At 34.5% G+C, this 16,958-nt stretch overlaps 6 protein-coding genes across 7 annotated transcripts; 2 read left to right on the top strand and 4 right to left on the bottom strand.

Moving 5' to 3' along the window:
• Positions 1 to 214: 214 nt before the first annotated feature.
• On the bottom strand, positions 215 to 4,099 carry LOC145751385 (sulfoquinovosidase-like). Of its 2 annotated transcripts, XM_082567518.1 has the most exons (14): positions 3,813 to 4,099; positions 3,638 to 3,746; positions 3,440 to 3,547; positions 3,145 to 3,265; positions 2,867 to 3,050; positions 2,580 to 2,741; positions 2,383 to 2,503; positions 2,216 to 2,310; positions 1,839 to 2,046; positions 1,628 to 1,747; positions 1,397 to 1,548; positions 889 to 1,081; positions 624 to 827; positions 215 to 534 (listed from the first exon to the last, which is right to left on the bottom strand). In XM_082567518.1, exons 2-14 carry the CDS (start codon positions 3,669 to 3,671, stop codon positions 416 to 418), a joined length of 1,821 nt encoding a protein of 606 aa, XP_082423644.1. In that variant the 5' UTR covers positions 3,672 to 3,746; positions 3,813 to 4,099; the 3' UTR covers positions 215 to 415. The 2 variants fall into 2 exon arrangements, with proteins under 2 accessions (XP_082423644.1, XP_082423645.1); XM_082567519.1 differs by lacking the exons at positions 3,638 to 3,746; positions 3,813 to 4,099 and having other exon boundaries at positions 3,394 to 3,440.
• Positions 4,100 to 4,810: 711 nt separating this feature from the next.
• LOC145751386 (uncharacterized protein C12orf56-like) lies at positions 4,811 to 8,059 on the bottom strand. The gene is made up of 11 exons (XM_082567520.1): positions 7,942 to 8,059; positions 7,705 to 7,872; positions 7,009 to 7,210; positions 6,743 to 6,945; positions 6,491 to 6,627; positions 6,248 to 6,397; positions 6,074 to 6,145; positions 5,877 to 6,015; positions 5,415 to 5,489; positions 5,020 to 5,357; positions 4,811 to 4,949 (listed from the first exon to the last, which is right to left on the bottom strand). Exons 1-11 carry the CDS (start codon positions 7,996 to 7,998, stop codon positions 4,838 to 4,840), a joined length of 1,653 nt encoding a protein of 550 aa, XP_082423646.1. The 5' UTR covers positions 7,999 to 8,059; the 3' UTR covers positions 4,811 to 4,837.
• Positions 8,060 to 8,404: 345 nt separating this feature from the next.
• On the top strand, positions 8,405 to 10,448 carry LOC145750062 (sodium-independent sulfate anion transporter-like). Its single transcript, XM_082565986.1, has one exon. It carries the CDS (start codon positions 8,538 to 8,540, stop codon positions 10,338 to 10,340), a length of 1,803 nt encoding a protein of 600 aa, XP_082422112.1. The 5' UTR covers positions 8,405 to 8,537; the 3' UTR covers positions 10,341 to 10,448.
• On the bottom strand, positions 10,367 to 12,621 carry LOC145750063 (replication termination factor 2-like). The gene is made up of 6 exons (XM_082565987.1): positions 12,345 to 12,621; positions 11,874 to 11,950; positions 11,638 to 11,779; positions 11,324 to 11,456; positions 11,136 to 11,261; positions 10,367 to 11,062 (listed from the first exon to the last, which is right to left on the bottom strand). Exons 1-6 carry the CDS (start codon positions 12,506 to 12,508, stop codon positions 10,625 to 10,627), a joined length of 1,080 nt encoding a protein of 359 aa, XP_082422113.1. The 5' UTR covers positions 12,509 to 12,621; the 3' UTR covers positions 10,367 to 10,624.
• LOC145750061 (uncharacterized) lies at positions 12,544 to 14,816 on the bottom strand. The gene has a single exon (XM_082565985.1). The coding sequence runs from the start codon at positions 14,805 to 14,807 to the stop codon at positions 12,960 to 12,962; it is 1,848 nt and encodes a 615-aa protein (XP_082422111.1). The 5' UTR covers positions 14,808 to 14,816; the 3' UTR covers positions 12,544 to 12,959.
• A 1,053-nt stretch (positions 14,817 to 15,869) lies between these two features.
• LOC145751428 (uncharacterized) lies at positions 15,870 to 16,954 on the top strand. Its single transcript, XM_082567568.1, has 4 exons — positions 15,870 to 15,988; positions 16,049 to 16,123; positions 16,278 to 16,316; positions 16,382 to 16,954. Exons 1-4 carry the CDS (start codon positions 15,982 to 15,984, stop codon positions 16,699 to 16,701), a joined length of 441 nt encoding a protein of 146 aa, XP_082423694.1. The 5' UTR covers positions 15,870 to 15,981; the 3' UTR covers positions 16,702 to 16,954.
• Positions 16,955 to 16,958: the final 4 nt, after the last annotated feature.

The following is a 16,958-nucleotide window of genomic DNA, read 5'->3' on the forward strand; positions in this document are numbered from 1 at the left end:
TGAGTTAATATCGCTTAAATATTTTATTAACTAAATTTAATATTAAACAGCTGATCTCGCAATAACACGTAATCATTAAAATTTCATTCAGTTTGTTTACAAATTGCCACAAATCGCCGTGGTGAGCTCTGATTGGTCAAAATAAAGTGCAGTGTCACTAATTTGTAGTGAGTAAGCAAAGTTTGTACTACGCAACAATAATTTAAGTTTGTCCTCGAAATATTAAATAATATTTCTTACTTTTGAATATACATTTATCAGGTTTAATCCAAACGAACTAATTTTAATTTATTAATTGCACATTTTTATTTTTAATCAACATAATTACACTGCGTGAAATTTAATTGCATAGAAGTTTTGAAAACACTTTCATAAACAGCGGAAACTGACGTCATAGTAAGGTTTGTTTATGACGTCACACATTGAAGAAAACGTGCCAAAACAATTTTCTAAGAAGAAGGAACCAGAAAATAAACGGATTGTTCCAGAAAAGATTCCAACTTAAACCTTCCAGATCGGGTTCTTTCACCTCATCTAAACGTACGCCAAAGTTATAATGTTACGTCACTGTGTTCTTACGTCATAGTTATATAGTGACGTCATTACTTTAAACTTAAACTCACATTTTTGAAATTCTTTGAACAAATTTTTCCAGTTCGAAGTTTTTCTGTAAAAAACCGGAGGATTTCCTATTTGTGACGTCACAATCACATTCTCGCCATCGCTTTCAATCTCTGTTCCATTCCACAAATAAATCCAAGAGTCACGTGGTAAGTAAACTGACCAATCAGAGCAACCCTCAAACAAAACGGGTGCAACAAGAAGATCTATGACGTGTAAAAAAAGTTAAAATCATCATAGTGACGTCACAAAAACCAAAACATTTACCTGGTCCGTATATGTACTGATATTTGACGTCATAAGCAACATTGTCCTTGGGATAATGGAAGAACAATGGTCGTTGTGCTGGGTAACCATGGAGATGGTTGTCATTAGCAACAAACTCGTGATAAGTGGATAATTTGTTGAACAACATCGTGATACGCGCGAATGATTTCGTTATTTTGGGAGTTGTGTTAATCTAAACAAAATATTTTTTGCAATTCATTTATCCTCGATGTGGGAAGGTCGAATGCGCGACCTAAACATAGAGTAACAACTGTTACACAGACCCAGTCTGGAGTTGACTTTGCTAGTTTTGAATATTATAGATTACTATTCCTCGATAATTAATCTGCTGATTAAGTGCTGGCTTAGCAGAAGTTTATAAGCACCTCAAGGGTGCTATAGCATTAAAAAAGTGGGGATCAAACCCAGGACCTCATGTAGTAAAACCAAGTGTTCTGACCACTACAGCAGTGTACCGAAACATAAAAACAAGATAAAAATACTCAACCTGCAAGTTCCTGTAAGGTCGATTCCCTTCATGAGTCCTCAACACGGGGCTAAACAAATTCATCTCAGCCCATCTTAACAACAACTCCTCCGTCCTCACCATGCAAATCAATGAAACATAACCACCAACATCGCTGTGGTGCAGTCCCATACCTTCAAGTTAACAAAAACTTTAGAGGTTCTGTTTAACTATATTGTTAACTTTCACATTTAAAAAATTGAATTCAAATACCTGACATTCCTAGTGACAGAGCAGCAGGTATGACAGAAGCGAGACCGTCACTGTAAGAGAAATCCACATTTTGGTCACCACCCCAACTCATTAAAGTATAACCCGACGACCTTCCAAATCCTGGAATAAGAAAATTTAAAGTTTGGTTAATCAGATGTCGTCGTAAATTTTAAAAAAAGAGTTTTTAAAAATTTGAAGTTTGCCGGCATACCTGATCTCATGAAAATAAATATTTCGTCCCCCCCAAAATCCCTCTTATATTCCACCACAGCCTCGTGGTTGAGTTTTGCCCACAGGAAGTTGTATTCATTATGCATGGAGGTGGAAGGTTGGTTGTTATAGTATAAAGTGTCATCTACTGGGAGGTATTCACCTCCAAAATCTGCCATCCATCCCCCAAACCCAAACTTAATCATGTCCTGAATTTGTTTAAACACAAATAATGTGATGTCCACAATATCAAATACTATAGAATGGTTTTAAAATTGATGTGTGTACAAATAGAGGGGATTTTATAAAGACCCACACAAAATACATATACAGAAAAAACCTTAAATAAGAAGTTTATTTGTGTAACCAGTAAAGTACCTTTAGTACCCCCTTGTACCACTCATAAGCTTGAGGATTGCTCAAATCAACCGTCCCACATTCCATCTCACCAAAGTCAACGATTTGAGTCGTTCCTATGGAACATGTTAGGTTTATGCAGGTTATAAATTGTGTTTAAACAGAGATAAGTTGGTCATACAACTAACCTGTGGATTTGCTTTTGATGAAAAATAGATTTTGATTCGCAAACTCAAACATTTTGCTCCCCTTTATTATATGGGGGTTAATGTAGGATAAAAATCGAACCCCATCTCTTTCCTTGAGGGTCTGAGTTAAAAAGTTTTTAATTTTAACATGAATTGAATTCTAGAAAGTGAGACACAATTATGACATCACAACAAACCTTAACCAGTACATCCAGACCAGGGTACATTGTTGAGTCCCACTCCCAACCCCAGAAAACCCTTTTACCCAATGATGTCATAATCTTGCCAGACCAATCCTGGATCCACAAGGCACTCACCCTCACTCCTTGTGATGTCATATTGTTGTACTGTGACATCACCTATGTAAAGTTTTTGCGGTTAGTTCCATCTAATATTAAAATCTAATTATTTTTTTTATAAACAAAACATAAAAAATGTATCGAAAAAAGCAACAACACAAATAATTAAAACATTAAAACCTTACCACATCAGTTCCTCCTTGTAACCCAATCACAGCCCCCCTGTACAGCCACTTAGGGGGGGTCATTTGTCGCCCCAATACCCTAGTTAGCTTTGTCATCAAACCCGGCCATGAAGGGGCAGTCCCCATTGTAATAGTAGCTGAACTAAAGTCCCCCCATAATTCGATTTCATGAAAATCTTTGGGGCTAAAAATAATTAAATTTTGTTTTTAATTCTACAATGTTTTTTAACCCAAAAAAAGTTAGCATGGTGGCAAATATTTTAAACCAATAAGCTTACGTGAAGTTAAGGAGGCTGTAAAAGTTAAAGTCCAAGTGAGCGTAGAAAAGTCGATCAGAAACAAAGGTCGGTTGGGGCCAATAAGTTGTGTGGTAATCCCCCCCAGCCCCAGCTATTTTTTCTGCAAATAAAACCATGCACTAATTTTGTTGACTTCATGAGATGTCTGTTATTTGATTGGTTGATATATTACCCAAAAGATTATAAAGCCTCTTACTTAAGATACAACATTAGTGGCAGACACTCAACTAATTTATTGCCAGTATTTCTCTTGGGCAACAACAATCACACTCACCTGCTAAGTAAGTGATCAGGGTGCTTTTGTTTCTTCCAACCCCCTGTTCTCTTCCCCACATTGGGTAGGTGAATCCCCTTAGTGAGAAATGGGTAAACTGCTCACCCCCTTTGAGGATAAAGTAAAATTTATAAATTGTTACTTTAACAAAAATAGAAAAAAATATTCTAACTCGTTAAAAAATCGTTTTTTTTTTACCCCCGTACAAATGTTCCTCCTTCTCTGCGTGCATTTTAATCCACAACCGATTACAAAGTTTGCAGGCGTTTAAAACTTTTATTTTATCATCCTCAAATAAAAGGGAAACCTGATAAAAACCCTTTATTAATAACAAGAACCAAGATAACATCAAACCTTAATGTTTTATAAACACCTGCAGCTGAGGTTCGTCCTTGGCTGAGAATTGAACCTGAAACCTCAGGATGTCCCCATTTCCATCAACTTCATCTTTAACTCGATATTCCTTTAATTCAACTTTTTGTTCCAATTTTTCGCTTATCACAAAGTTTCCCAAGTCATTTAAATATCTGATGAACAAAAAGATTATTTGTTTACAAAAACTTTTAATAATAGCTAACTAGTTTTTAATGTTAATTAATTAGTTCTTAATGTTAATTAAATAGTTTTTAATACAATCTAATTAGTTTTTACTTTTCCTGCCCTCGACCAACCCTCAGAACCGAAACTAATTCTGAATGTTTGAAAATTAATCTTTGATCCAAAGTTATTTCTACAAAATAAATTTTATTTAGACTAACTGTCCATAAACTTTAAGTTCAGAATAAACTTACCCAACCCATGCAAGGTTTTCTTATAATTAAAAACAGAATTCCCAGAATGAAATAAAAATAGAAAAAAACAGAAAATTTTCAGCATTTTGCACAAAATTAAGTTTTATTAAAACCTAAAAGTTAATAATTAAACAAAAAGGTCCAAAGTGCAAAGTAGGAGAAAGGTTTAAAACTACAACAAAATAATATTTGCAAAAATTCCTGGGGACAAAAAATTAAAATATTTACAAAAATATAAAAATAAAATATTGCTTCTTTATATAAAAATAAAACTTTAAAATTATTGTTATGGAACAAGTATAATTGTTAAAATAACACCGAACATCTTTGTTAACATGACAAACAACAATGCCCATTGTTATCCAACAATAAGTCAATATAGGAACAATTAAAAGGGAAAACCCAAAATGTTAAATAATTGGAGCCAGAATTAAATATTTAACACCTTCACTACGATAACAACGACTTAATTAGGATTGATATTTTTGGCATGAATAAATCTTTGGTTTACAACATATTTGGTATAAAAACAATATTGCTACATTGGTGGACATCTTATAAATATTTGAAACTTATTATCCAGCATTGCATTAAACTGTCACAATGGTTATTGTTTTAGAACAATAGAGCTGACAGTTTTAATAATATTCCGGATTAAATTTGAGGCTGGAAATCTTTGGGGGATTTTCGAGGACAAACTTTCGACACGAATGTAATATCTGAAACCCCAAACAAAAATAATTAACAATTAATCCTTAATAGCTAAAAATAATTTTCTCTCATATTTACCGAAACTCTTCCTTGTAACTCGCCGAAGCATGATGATTGATTCTCTCACTTCGTAACATGCACTGATGCATGACAACAAAATTGCGATAAAGTTTTACTGCATCGTCCGATATGAGAAAGTTGTGGAAAGAAGGGGATATGAGAGAGTTGTGGGAAGAAGGGGATATGAGAGAGTTGTGGGAAGAAGGGGGTGTGAGAGAGTTGTGGAAAGAAGGAGATGTGAGAGAGTTGTGGGAAGAAAGTGTTGTAAGAGAGGTATGAGAAGAAGGGGATGTGAGAGAATTTTTCAAGTTCCAAATTTGAACAGAATGAGAGACGAGATTATCCAAAAACAAACACTGAAAATAAAAATAGAGTTTAAAGTTTAAACCACTCAACACACAACATCAACTCACCGAGTCTGAGTGTTCTTTGATCGCTGAAAACAAAATCTCCTGGGTGAAACTTGATTGGTATTGTCCCCATGAAACCTGCAATAGGTAAACATAATTTAACAAACCATTACTTGTAGTTATTAGCCCGAGTTATCCCTCTCTGAATGATAAACTTCTGCTGAGCTTAACAACATATTAGCAGATTAAATAACAGGCAATTAAAGTCAATAACATTCTAAACTGCAAAATATCAACTTGAGACTGGGTCAGGGTAACAAATGTTACTCTATGTTTAGAGAGGAGGTCAACCTTTTGAGGAGGATAAATTTAACAAAAATCTTGACATTGCTGCAAGTTGTCAGAAGTTTATGATAACTGCACAGTGCACAAAATTTGTGAAAAAGTTACAACTTGAACACTTTTTATATAATATGCTAATGAGGATTAATATTTTTAATTTTACAACAATTTAATTCGTTTTACTTGTTCAGTGAAGCAAATCAGTTGGTAAATTACATCAGCAGCGGAAACACTGAAATTAAATCCCAGGGCTTCCATTTCTATATTTCTTGTCGTTGGGATTTTGATTAAAGACGAAACAAAACTTTTTAAAAAGGTGGAACTAAGAAAAGAAATATAACAAAACTCAAATAATTTTAAATATAAACAACATCGCGAACCTGTAAGCTTGGATATTCACAGAGTTTCCCTCAAATAAAATGAACAAAACTTGACAGCATAAATCCATACATCTGAGAATAACAATTAATTAATTACAATGATTTAAAATTGTGCAATCGTGACACTTTGTTTTTTTTGGGCAATATTCAAACCAAATAAAAACTTCTACTTACTCTAACTGATCAGCTTTTTGTCTTAAATCTTCTTCTTGTTGAAACTTGATCAAAATCTTTGCAATTGTTTGAAATAATTCCGGATCTTTCCAGAACATCTCGCTGATCCTGAAATCTTCCTCTGAGATCGTCTTCAATTCGTACAAATATCTAAAAACAAAAAATTTTTCAATATCAGTTTTAAAAAGTCGTGTTTTTTTTCACAATTTTTAAAGATTAAATTAAAGTTTTTAAAACACAAACTTGTATAAATCCTCAAGTGAGTTTTCATCTCCAAAACTTTGGACAATGTCAGCTTTGAGATCACAAAACAAAGCTCTTGTGACATCATAACTGAGATTTTTGTTGGCGGAAACAAGATCCCTTTCAGTTGTTAAATTCTGACAAAAAATTAACAATTATTAGATAAAAACTTACACAGTAACACTGGAAAACTAAAGTGACAATTTTTCATTTAAAAAAACAATTTAAAAGAAATCTAAAATCAAATTTTACCAACAAACAAGACTTCCACGCAGATTTCAAAATCATCAAAATAATCGATGAGTCATTCAAAATATAAAGATGCAAGTCATTCAATGAACTACCATCATCAACCCTGTCATGATTGAGTGAGTTTGAAGTAAAAGAACTCGAATTAGAGGTCAATGAACTTTGGTTTAAGGTGGATGAACCCTCCATTAAACTTGAAGTTGAACCTGGGCAAAAGTAATCACATTTAAACAAAAATTTACAACAAAAAATAAAACATTTAAATTTACCATTGAGGTTAATTTCTCCAAAACTTGGCCAACTTTGGGAGTTATTGTTGTTCTGATTCGAGTTTAATTTGGGGGACTTCCTTAGTGAGAATAAAGATTTAAAAACCTGGGTAGGGGGAGAGTCTGGGGGTGTGTAACGAACTAATATGTGTTGGGTGATCTTCTGTAGGTCTTTTTGTAGGAATGTGGCAGTATCATGAACCTGGAATATTTAATTAATTAATTAGTTTTTTAATCCTTGGAATAAAATACTAAAACCAAACCAAAAAAAACTTTTTGCTTAAATTTTAAGTTGTACTAGTTTTATTTATTTTTTAAACCTGTTGAAAAATTTATACTTGGCAGCATAGACTACAACCATTTTACCCATAAAATGATTTTATATCAATTAAAATAATTTATTAAACCAGCAGCATGGTGTAGTGGTTAGAACATTTGCTACACTAAATAAAGTTATGGGTTCAATCCTGACTGCTTCATGCTGTAGCGCCCTTGAGTGAGGTGCTATTAACTCCTGCTGAGCCAGCACTTCATCAGCAGCTTAATTAATGGGCAATTATAATCTATAATATCCAAAACTGCCAAAGGCAACTCGAGATTGGGTTGGGGTAACTGGTGTTACTCCATGTTTAAGCTGTGAGGTTGACCTTCCCACATTGAGGATAAATATATAAAAAAATTAATTTAAACATTTACAGCTTTAATTTCTTTAACATCCTTGAAAGAAACTTGATAAAGAATCGACTTTGGTGGATTGTCCGTCAAATAAATCGCTTCCTTGGTGACGAAAACAAACCGGAATGCATGTTTATCTCGTTGTGATGTCACAATACAAGAGTCACATGCTTTAACTTGTGCGTAAATCTGGAATTAATATTTTTGTTAATATATCAAAAGATAAAATTTTTAAATAAATTTTAATCAAAAGTTTACCTTTTCGTCCAATGTTCTTTTAAGAAAACTGTCAAATTTATCATTTCTTATTGCCATGCAGGCTCTTATTTACATTCTAGAACAAAATAACTCAAGTTTTAATCAACGACAATTGCTGACAACAAAATAATAACAAACTATGGTAAGCACTTTATTAACAACAACAGTAACTACTTCTTAATTTTTTAGTAATTAATATTTGTCCTCGATAGTTTAATGCAATTATTACAGAAAAAATATTACACCAAAGTATTTTTAATTAATTGTATTTTAATTAGTGAATACTAATTAATACGAACCATGTTCAATGTTGACAAAAGGTCACCTGCAATTTCTGTCACGTGATCATGTGATTAACTACGTATGTAAACAATTCTTCGCTAGATCTTAACCCGGGAAGTTTTGTAGCCATTATAGAACATAAAATTAAGGATTAACTAAAGTTATATAAACATGTTATTAATATAAGTTAATCAAACGTTTGTTATAAGCATTAACTGACAAAGCAATTGCCTGTAAGCTTATTGTAGTAATATTAAACAAACTTCCATAAAAATTGATTTAAACTTTTTGTTTTTAGCTGTTTAGGAAGAAAAATGATTGCTCCCGCGAACTCGGAACCAGGTGAAAATGACTTATTGTTACCTAACAATCATATTCCCAATAATTCAAATAGCTCCCAAAAGTGCCTCCGAATCACCAAAGATTTGTTTCCGATAAGTAAATGGGCTCCGAAGTACAACCTCAACAAATTCCAATGTGATCTGATCGCTGGTCTAGCTGTTGGGTTAACAGTCATCCCACAGGGTCTTGCTTACGCTCAAATTGCAGGCCTACCTGTCCAATATGGGTTATACAGTGCATTTATGGGCAGTTTTGTTTATTGTTTTCTCGGCACAAGCAAAGATGTGACCTTGGGACCGACCTCTATAATGTCGTTGTTAGTTCATCAATACGGAAACGGAGACCCCGTCCAAGTTGTGATGTTGACATTTCTCAGTGGTTGCATTATGTTTTTATTGGGGGTTTTTAGATTGGGTTTCATCATGAGATTCATCTCCGTTCCGGTTGTGAGCGGTTTCACTTCAGCGGCCGCGATAATAATTGCGGGTGGTCAACTAAAACACATCTTTGGGGTAACAACAAAGTCAAGTTCATTTTTTCCACAATTGATTGAGTTGTTCAAGAAAATAAAACAATCAAATGTGTGGGATATTGTGCTGGGTGTTTCAAGTATAATTTTGCTTTCGTTAATGAGGTATTCCAACCAATCAATGCCCACTAATAATCAAGAGGATGAAAATAAATGTCGAAAAATATCTCGCAAGTTTATTTGGTTTGTGAGCATGGCTCGAAATGCCATCATGGTCATCTGTGCGGCTTTTATTGCCTATGCCATCCACACACAACAAATAACAAGTTGTGCTGTCACTGACTGCCTCACCCTTACAGGTAACATAACCGAGGGACTACCCCCATTTCGATTCCCACAGTTCACGGGCAAAAATGGGACGACCACAGGGAAAATGTTTGCCAATATTGGGGCTGGGTTTGCTGTGATCCCGCTGATGGGAATTCTTGAAAGTGTTGCAATCAGCAAAGCGTTTGCACGCAAGGGAAATTACATCATTGACGTCAGCCAGGAGATGATCGCGATCGGAGTTTCAAACATTCTCGGGTCGTTCGTTTCATCTTACACCGTCACCGGAAGTTTTTCACGCACTGCAATCAATGCACAGAGTGGGGTTCAAACCCCAGCTGGTGGGGTCTGGACTGGGGCTATTGTTATGCTGGGGCTTGCTTTTTTGACCCCAAGTTTTTACTTCATCCCGAAATCAGCCCTGGCAGCCGTGATCATATGTGCTGTTGTGTACATGATTGATCTCACAACTGTTGTTCGATTATGGAAAGTCTACAAACTCGACCTTATTCCTTTGTTCGTCACATTCTTTGTTTCATTCTGGCAAATCCCTTATGGAATTCTCTTTGGAGTTGCAGTCTCGATTCTCATGATGTTTCCACAAATTACCTTTCCCACCTTAAACCATGCAAGTATTGTACCTGTAACTGGAGATGGGGCCACCAACGAATACCTTGTTTTCACAATCCGAAGTGGACTCAGTTTTCCTTCAGCTGAGTTTTTATCGAACAAAATTCATGAAGCGATATCGTCTCGTACAATAACAAACCTGGTCCTTGATTTTCAACATGTCTCGAACATCGATTATTCTGTAATTCAAACATTAACGGAGCTGGCACAAGATTTAAACAAACTGGGCATTGAGTTTGTGATTGCAAGTTGTGATCCTGAGATTCAGGGTTCAATTACCCGCTACGACGACCTGAATATTAGCTTTCAAGTTGATGTAGAAGCTGCAACGGAAAGTTGTGTTTCTTAAAATTAAGTTTTGAATGTTACCTCGTTAATTCATATTAGTACCAATTTGATTTTCACTGTGTTTAACAAGTGCAATAATTAGTTGTTGATTACTTTAATAAAAACTTATTTCACATTAACAGAATGAAATATAAAACATCGATGCCAAGAATAAAAGCAGTTATTTACATTTTGTTAAAATAAAACCAAACAGAAAGTAGCAGTTTAAGTTAAATTTACACCACTGATAAAATGTTCACTTATTGTTTGCCGTGAGTAAACAACAAACTTCATTAAATAACAACTTCAGCCAGAGTAATGGTAAGGGTTATAAGTTATCCAGTGACCGTTCTTATCTTTTGCTCTTTTTGCACTTTCATGTGAGGTGAAGAGTGACATAAAAGTTTTGGTTTTAAAGATTTTTTCCTCCTTTAATTTGTGTTTTGCACCGAGCACTGTACTGGCTGCTGACAAACTTTTAACTCGATCCGATTTCAAGGTTGCCTTGCCTCCATTTTGGGAACCTGTAGAAACCCCATTTTGGGGACCTGAAGTTCCTGGAACCCCATTTTGGGGACCTGAAGTTCCTGGAACCCCATTTTGGGAACCAGAAGTTCCAGGAACACCATTTTGGGAACCAGAAGTTCCAGGAACACCATTCTTGGGACCAGTACAATGATTGGAAATAGAAAGCTTGTTATTGGAAGGTTCCCCAGAAGAAGTTGTTGCAATATTTCCCCCCACCTGCAAAATATTTTCATCTTTAAATAACTCTTAACAACAAGAATTTACTCAAAAAATACAAACAATAGTTTACCAAATTTTTTTGTTCGTTATTCTTATCTTTAATTTCTCTTTTCTTCTCCTTCTTCTTTTTGAGTCTTTCTGCACGAGCGATTTCCCTTCTTCTCTCCATTTTTTCGATTAACTCTCTTTCTTCGTCCTATTATATCAAAAAAATGTTAAAGTTTAAATATTTAGCAAAAAGTAGTTAAATAAAGTTACCTCAGATGGGTTTAGAATTATGACATCACAATCCTTGTCATACTCGGTGGAGCATGAAGGACATGTCGACCCTCGGACTTCTTTGATCGCACGTTCACTCAAAACACATTTGCACTTCAACAGAAAACTAAACCTGGGAATCAAAATATTTTTAAAATTAATCTCATTTAGAAAATTTTAAAAAAGATTAAAACTTTACATTTAACAAAATAAATATTAAATCAATTTTAAAAACCAATTTAAATCAAAATTAAAAACTTATTTATATTTAATTTTTATGATAATTCATGATCAAAACTGTAAAAGTAACAAACTTGTATTTTCCGTTCATTTCAATGCCTGCCACGGGGCAAATAAAAGGGGCCAAATGGGTGTCAATATAAGTGTCACCCTTCAAACTTCCCCCCTGCCAGGCTGAGTTCCTGGCGAGTACAAGGGTGTAAATGTCTTTTAGACCTGAGTAAAAGAAAGTTTAACACAAAGTTAATACTTAAGACAGGAAATAACAGAATTGTGATTTTAGTAAACTTTAAAATATTCAACTTGGGACCTCTGATATGCTTGAATTGATATTTGGAGTTGTTTTTATCGAGCAAATATTCGATCACTGCATCTTTGTTGTAGAACCTGCAATATTTCAACACATTAGCTAATTTAAAATATATCCACTTTTGTTTGTTGTTTTTTAACTTCACTTAAAAATAATAAGTATCCCCCAAAATTACCGAAAATCATTTTAAGAATAAAAAATATTTTCAAAAAACTTAAAACAACATATTAACGACAAGTTAAAATTTTTTCAATAATGGCATTTTTAGAGAAGGGGTTGAGAATAAAGGGAGTTATTATAAAATGTTTAATGTCATTAAAAATGGTGCATTTTTAGGCAAACTCTTTTGAATAAACCACCTATTTGGGTAAAAGGTCTTTGGTAAGATGTCAATAATTCAATAAAAATATTTTCTTAACCACCAATATCATTTTGTGCAAACAACTTAGATAAAAAGGTTGAAACTTTAACCTGCCGAGCTCACAAGCCACGATTGGATCCTTGAGTTTAAGATTGGAGAGGGAGCAGTATCTCCACTTCCACTGAAGATCCGAGTCCTTATCCTTTGCTTCCTTCTTCTTCTTGGTGCGGATGAGTTCGTGTCTCTTAGGGATTGTTCCTCCATCGCATCCCATCGTAGTTCAACTTATAAAACTTAAAAATAGAAAAATCTAGAGAAAATAAAAAAAGGTTCAACCAACACCAAACTAAATATAATTTTTAAGAGATTAGTTTTTAAACAAGACTTTTTTTAGTTCATAAAAAAATGATAAAACATCTTTTAGTTCATTATATTACAAACATTTCTAATCAATCTTTGATAACAAAATTTATAAAGGTCAAGCGCAAAATAGGAAAATAAAGATAACAAAAAACATGAAATAGATACAAAACCTTGCATAATATGAATGCACAATAGTTAAAATAAATTGTTGTTATGTTTAAGATGAATTGTTGGCAATATTGACTGCCACTAACAGTTTGTACTTTGTGCAATGAGCGACAAGAAAATGATTTTAGTAAAAAGTTTTGAACTTTGTTCGAAAAAGTTTTTTGTTCCTGGAAGTTTCAACTTTTTGGTCTCGTTTAACTTAAATCTGGAATATCTTCATCAACATTCGTTTGTTGACCTTCAACATGACCTTCAATGACCCCCTGTGTTATTTCATCCTCAATGGAGTTGTCATCGGTTACCGGAATTCCAGTTGCTGAACCACGACGAAGTGACATCATCGAGGAAAATTCATCGGTTGGATGAACCTGGTTTGGGTTTGCACTGTTGGCACGATAACGTAACCCATCAGCGGGGGTGTAAGGGGGAGGTGGTTCAAGGTCGTCACAGAAGGAATGTTCGTGCAATGAAGCGTCACCTCCCCCCATGATATCATCATCAGGGGTTTGAGGGGGGGTCTGGGCAGGTGGGTAGGGTATGTTACCAGGTTGCGCAGGGGGGTAAGGGAGGGTTATGGGTTGGGCAGGAGGGTAGGGGTCAGTACTGGGTTGCACAGGGGGATAAGGGGCAGTATTTGGTATGGGGGGTTGTTGGGGGGTGATTATTGGGGTCGGTTCGACTCTCTGGTGGCTGGGACCATTCTGGTTCGTTCTTTCATCATTCTGGTCATTCTCATTGTTTCTATGGTCTCTCTGGTCATTTCTGTGATCATTCGATTGGTTGTTATTTCTACCACTAAACCAACCAAACAACCCACCACTGGTGGGTGGAGCCTCAATAGCAGGGTTTTGATTGGTCGATAAACGATCAACAATTCCGCACAATCGATTATTTTCGTTCTGAAGTCTCAAAATTTCGTCTTCTTGGCGCCCCATAAGCTGCTGATGGGGTTGAACCCCAGGGGCGATGTTTATCCCCAACCAAAATGGTAAATTAAGGTTCCATTGGTAACCAAGGCACACAGAGATCCCAACCAGGACAACCAGCATCAGAATTGTGAGGAAAACAAAAGCTGGGATCCAAAGTTGGATCGGTAACTCAGCGAAAACATTTTTGAATGCCATGCTGAAAGCTGAACCAAATTGTTGCAAGGGTTCGAAAAAGAATCTTGAAAAAGTAATCGCCAGTATTCTGGTGGGTGGAATGTACAGGATGGGGTCAATGATGTGACTTTCATGATACTTAGCACAAGGATCCTTAGTTGTACTGAACATATCTCGTAAATAGGAACTCATTGATTCAGTAAAAGTTAATTCTCGGGAAAGATCACGGCAATGGTCAGGAATATTTGATGCTGAAGCAATATGCTCGGCGTAAGCCACTTTGTATTCATAAACATAAGTCCAGGGAAAACTAATAACCACTGAGAACCAGAATAAACGTTTAATTTGTTGCCCCCAGGCAATATTGCTCACAATTTGAGATGTCATCATTATTATTAGAACCAAGAAAAACAAACTTATTTTCAAAGCTTCATCAACGTCTATTTTAAAATAATCCTCAAATTTCATTCTTAAACTCGGCTGAATATCAGGTTCGGTTTCCATGGTAACCTGAGTGATTAAACTTTCGAGTTTTCGAACAACATCTTGGATTGCAACCTCCGAACTTTGATCTGCAAACTTTTGGAGTAAATTCCAATCTTCCTCCAGAACTTTTAATGTAATTTGATATTTGTTTGGGGGCCTCCCCACTTGAGATAACTTGAACAGAAGATATGACACATAACGACGCATAAATATAACTTCATCAATTCCCTTACATTCATTCTGTTCACTTTCTGTTACATTTTGTTCACATTTCGGACATTCTGGACACTTGGGGGCCACAGGAAGTTGTTGTTTATCCTCTTTCGTTGGTTTAGGGTCAACTTGAAACATAACCCCGGGGTCAATCCAGTCCGATTCATCAATTTCAAACATGTCAGATGACACAAAATTTATTAACAACAAAATTAAAAATAATTTCATTTTGAAATTCATTCTAAACACCAAAAGATCTGAAATGTAATTTTAACAAGTTACAAGCTGGAAAACCCCACTTAAACATTGATTAAGTAGATAAACCGAAAGTCTGTAGTAAAATGATAGGTTGAAAATATTAGTGTGGTAAAAACCCAACAAACAGGTGTTTAATAAATGCGCAAAAAAAAAAATTTTAGACTAAAAAGTTTACTCATGCAGAAAAGTGCGTTTCGGGCATATAGTTTTTAAGGGGTTTTTATCAAAATGGCAGTAATAAGAGGGATGAGTCGGCAATTACAGATCAACATATACCGGCAGCTTGGTGTAGTGGTAATAACACTTGCTACACCACACATAAGGTCCTGGGTTCGATCCCTAATGTTCTCATGCTGTAGAGCCGTTGAGTAAGGCGCTATAAACGGTACGAACTCCTGCTGAGCCAATACCAAATCTGCAGTATAATTTTCGGGCAATTATATTCTATAATATCCTAAACTGCTAAAGGCAACTCGAGACTTGGTCGGGGTAACTGTTGTTACTCTATGTTAAGACCGTGAAGTCGACCTTCCCACATCGAGGATAAATATCTATACAAAAAAAAAACGTAACGAATGGCGGTTAACATTGTTAGTTTGTTTAACACGAATAGCTTTATTGTCTACCCACATCTTTTCTTTAAACATTAACCCTTGCCTATTGGTGTTATGTTTAAAATTAAACCTTCCAACTGTGCTTAATTTTACTGCTTTTCTTTATCTAAAGACTTATTAAACTTCCGTCAATCTGGTTTTATTGAGTTAATAATTTTACTTACAGGCAAAACAAAAATAAATGACGTCACAGAGCAAACACTGTAAGGTAAAACAACAAAATTGTTTATCCTCAAATAAAATTTAAAATACACAACAATTACAAACAGCTTTATAATTAAAAATGTTAATTCTAAGAATATATTTAATCTAACCATAAAGCCGAACCAGCTAAAATTTAATAATAAAGAACAAATTCGTCGTTTATTCTTAAATAAAAACTTGGGTATTCAAGAAAAGGGAAATCCCAGCTTTAAATTTCCCCTTAAAACTGGTTCCGTTTTTACTTTAAAGTTTGTTTAAACATAAAATAAGTCAATATATTCGTTAAATTATAACTGATCACCACCATTAAATAAATATTAAGTTGTATCCTAAAAAGTATGCCAGGTAAGTTGTGCTTACAATAAAGCTAAATGTATAAAAGTTTAGTTTAAAGTTTTTGTTTAGTTACAATAACTGGAGGTTCTTTAACGGATAGTCCGGTTGGAAGCCGAAACATCACCTACAAGTATAACAAGAAAGGTAAAATATAACATGTATTATTCTGTTGAAGTAGACAAATTAGAACTTGGGGTATAACTATATAGAAGTATGTTGGTTTAAAGTGAGTCAAACTATTGGGTTTGGATAAATGTTCACATATAAGGTAAACTCGAAATATTTAACTTTTGTTCAGGAAAGTCAAAACTACACAAGGTTGGACATTTAAATGAAAGTAAGTTCAAAAATTTAACTATTTAATTATCGTAACACTTACTAATGACGTCATGATTTATAAAGGAGATGACGTCATAAGCATAAATATAGTGAAAATAAACCGAAGTCCAATAATATCGGATGGAGTAGATTACCAAGGAGTCCCTCAGTCCGCAGATGTACCGTCGGATGACGACAGCACTGAAACGAGCTCAGATGATGACGTCATAAGGGAAACAACATCTTTCAATGAGGTCACAAATGAAGCAACTGTAAATAATGACGTCGCACGTCCATCTAGCGGTCGTTGTTCTTTGTTAGCAGATATAACAATATTTGTTGCTCTTACGCTTTTTGTGTTCATTCAGTTTTCAAGTTTTTTACAATATATGACGTCATTGTAAATGTGTAACGTCATGTGTAACCCGGACAATATTGAAATCACAATAGCAAAAAGTTTTTAGGTATTTACAAACTTTAAAATGAGTAGAAAAAATAAAACTTCTTAAAAAAGGTTTTGATATTTTTATGCAATAACATTTTTAATTGAAGTTTTTTTAGTTTTGCATCATAACAAAAATATTAGTTTAAATATTTAACTTTAACAAATAACTCAACCACTTAAAAGTTAACATTGAAGCTTAAACTCACTATATTAACT

This window comes from Corella eumyota, chromosome 4 (assembly GCF_963082875.1).
Source record: "Corella eumyota chromosome 4, kaCorEumy4.1, whole genome shotgun sequence".
Lineage (NCBI taxonomy): Eukaryota > Metazoa > Chordata > Ascidiacea > Phlebobranchia > Corellidae > Corella > Corella eumyota.

What these genes read in the sequence shown, in the direction of transcription:
- LOC145751385 (XM_082567518.1), bottom strand. Translation starts at nt 3,671, where the DNA reads ATGCACGCAGAGAAGGAGGAACATTTGTACGGGG. An exon ending in TACAGCCTCCTTAACTTCAC is followed by an intron (nt 3,051 to 3,144) that starts GTAAGCTTATTG and finishes AATTATTTTTAG; the next exon opens with CCCCAAAGATTTTCATGAAA. An exon ending in TCAGTACATATACGGACCAG is followed by an intron (nt 828 to 888) that starts GTAAATGTTTTG and finishes TACACGTCATAG; the next exon opens with ATCTTCTTGTTGCACCCGTT.
- LOC145751386 (XM_082567520.1), bottom strand. Translation starts at nt 7,998, where the DNA reads ATGGCAATAAGAAATGATAAATTTGACAGTTTTCTTAAAAGAACATTG. An exon ending in ATGTTAAAGAAATTAAAGCT is followed by an intron (nt 7,211 to 7,704) that starts GTAAATGTTTAA and finishes TAAATATTCCAG; the next exon opens with GTTCATGATACTGCCACATT. An exon ending in TGATTTGCTTCACTGAACAA is followed by an intron (nt 5,490 to 5,876) that starts GTAAAACGAATT and finishes TACCTATTGCAG; the next exon opens with GTTTCATGGGGACAATACCA.
- LOC145750062 (XM_082565986.1), top strand. Translation starts at nt 8,538, where the DNA reads ATGATTGCTCCCGCGAACTCGGAACCAGGTGAAAATGACTTATTGTTA.
- LOC145750063 (XM_082565987.1), bottom strand. Translation starts at nt 12,508, where the DNA reads ATGGGATGCGATGGAGGAACAATCCCTAAGAGACACGAACTCATCCGC. An exon ending in GTGGCTTGTGAGCTCGGCAG is followed by an intron (nt 11,951 to 12,344) that starts GTTAAAGTTTCA and finishes GAAATATTGCAG; the next exon opens with GTTCTACAACAAAGATGCAG. An exon ending in TAATTCTAAACCCATCTGAG is followed by an intron (nt 11,262 to 11,323) that starts GTAACTTTATTT and finishes TTGATATAATAG; the next exon opens with GACGAAGAAAGAGAGTTAAT.
- LOC145750061 (XM_082565985.1), bottom strand. Translation starts at nt 14,807, where the DNA reads ATGAATTTCAAAATGAAATTATTTTTAATTTTGTTGTTAATAAATTTT.
- LOC145751428 (XM_082567568.1), top strand. An exon ending in CTACAAGTATAACAAGAAAG is followed by an intron (nt 16,124 to 16,277) that starts GTAAAATATAAC and finishes ACTTTTGTTCAG; the next exon opens with GAAAGTCAAAACTACACAAG. An exon ending in GGTTGGACATTTAAATGAAA is followed by an intron (nt 16,317 to 16,381) that starts GTAAGTTCAAAA and finishes TGATTTATAAAG; the next exon opens with GAGATGACGTCATAAGCATA.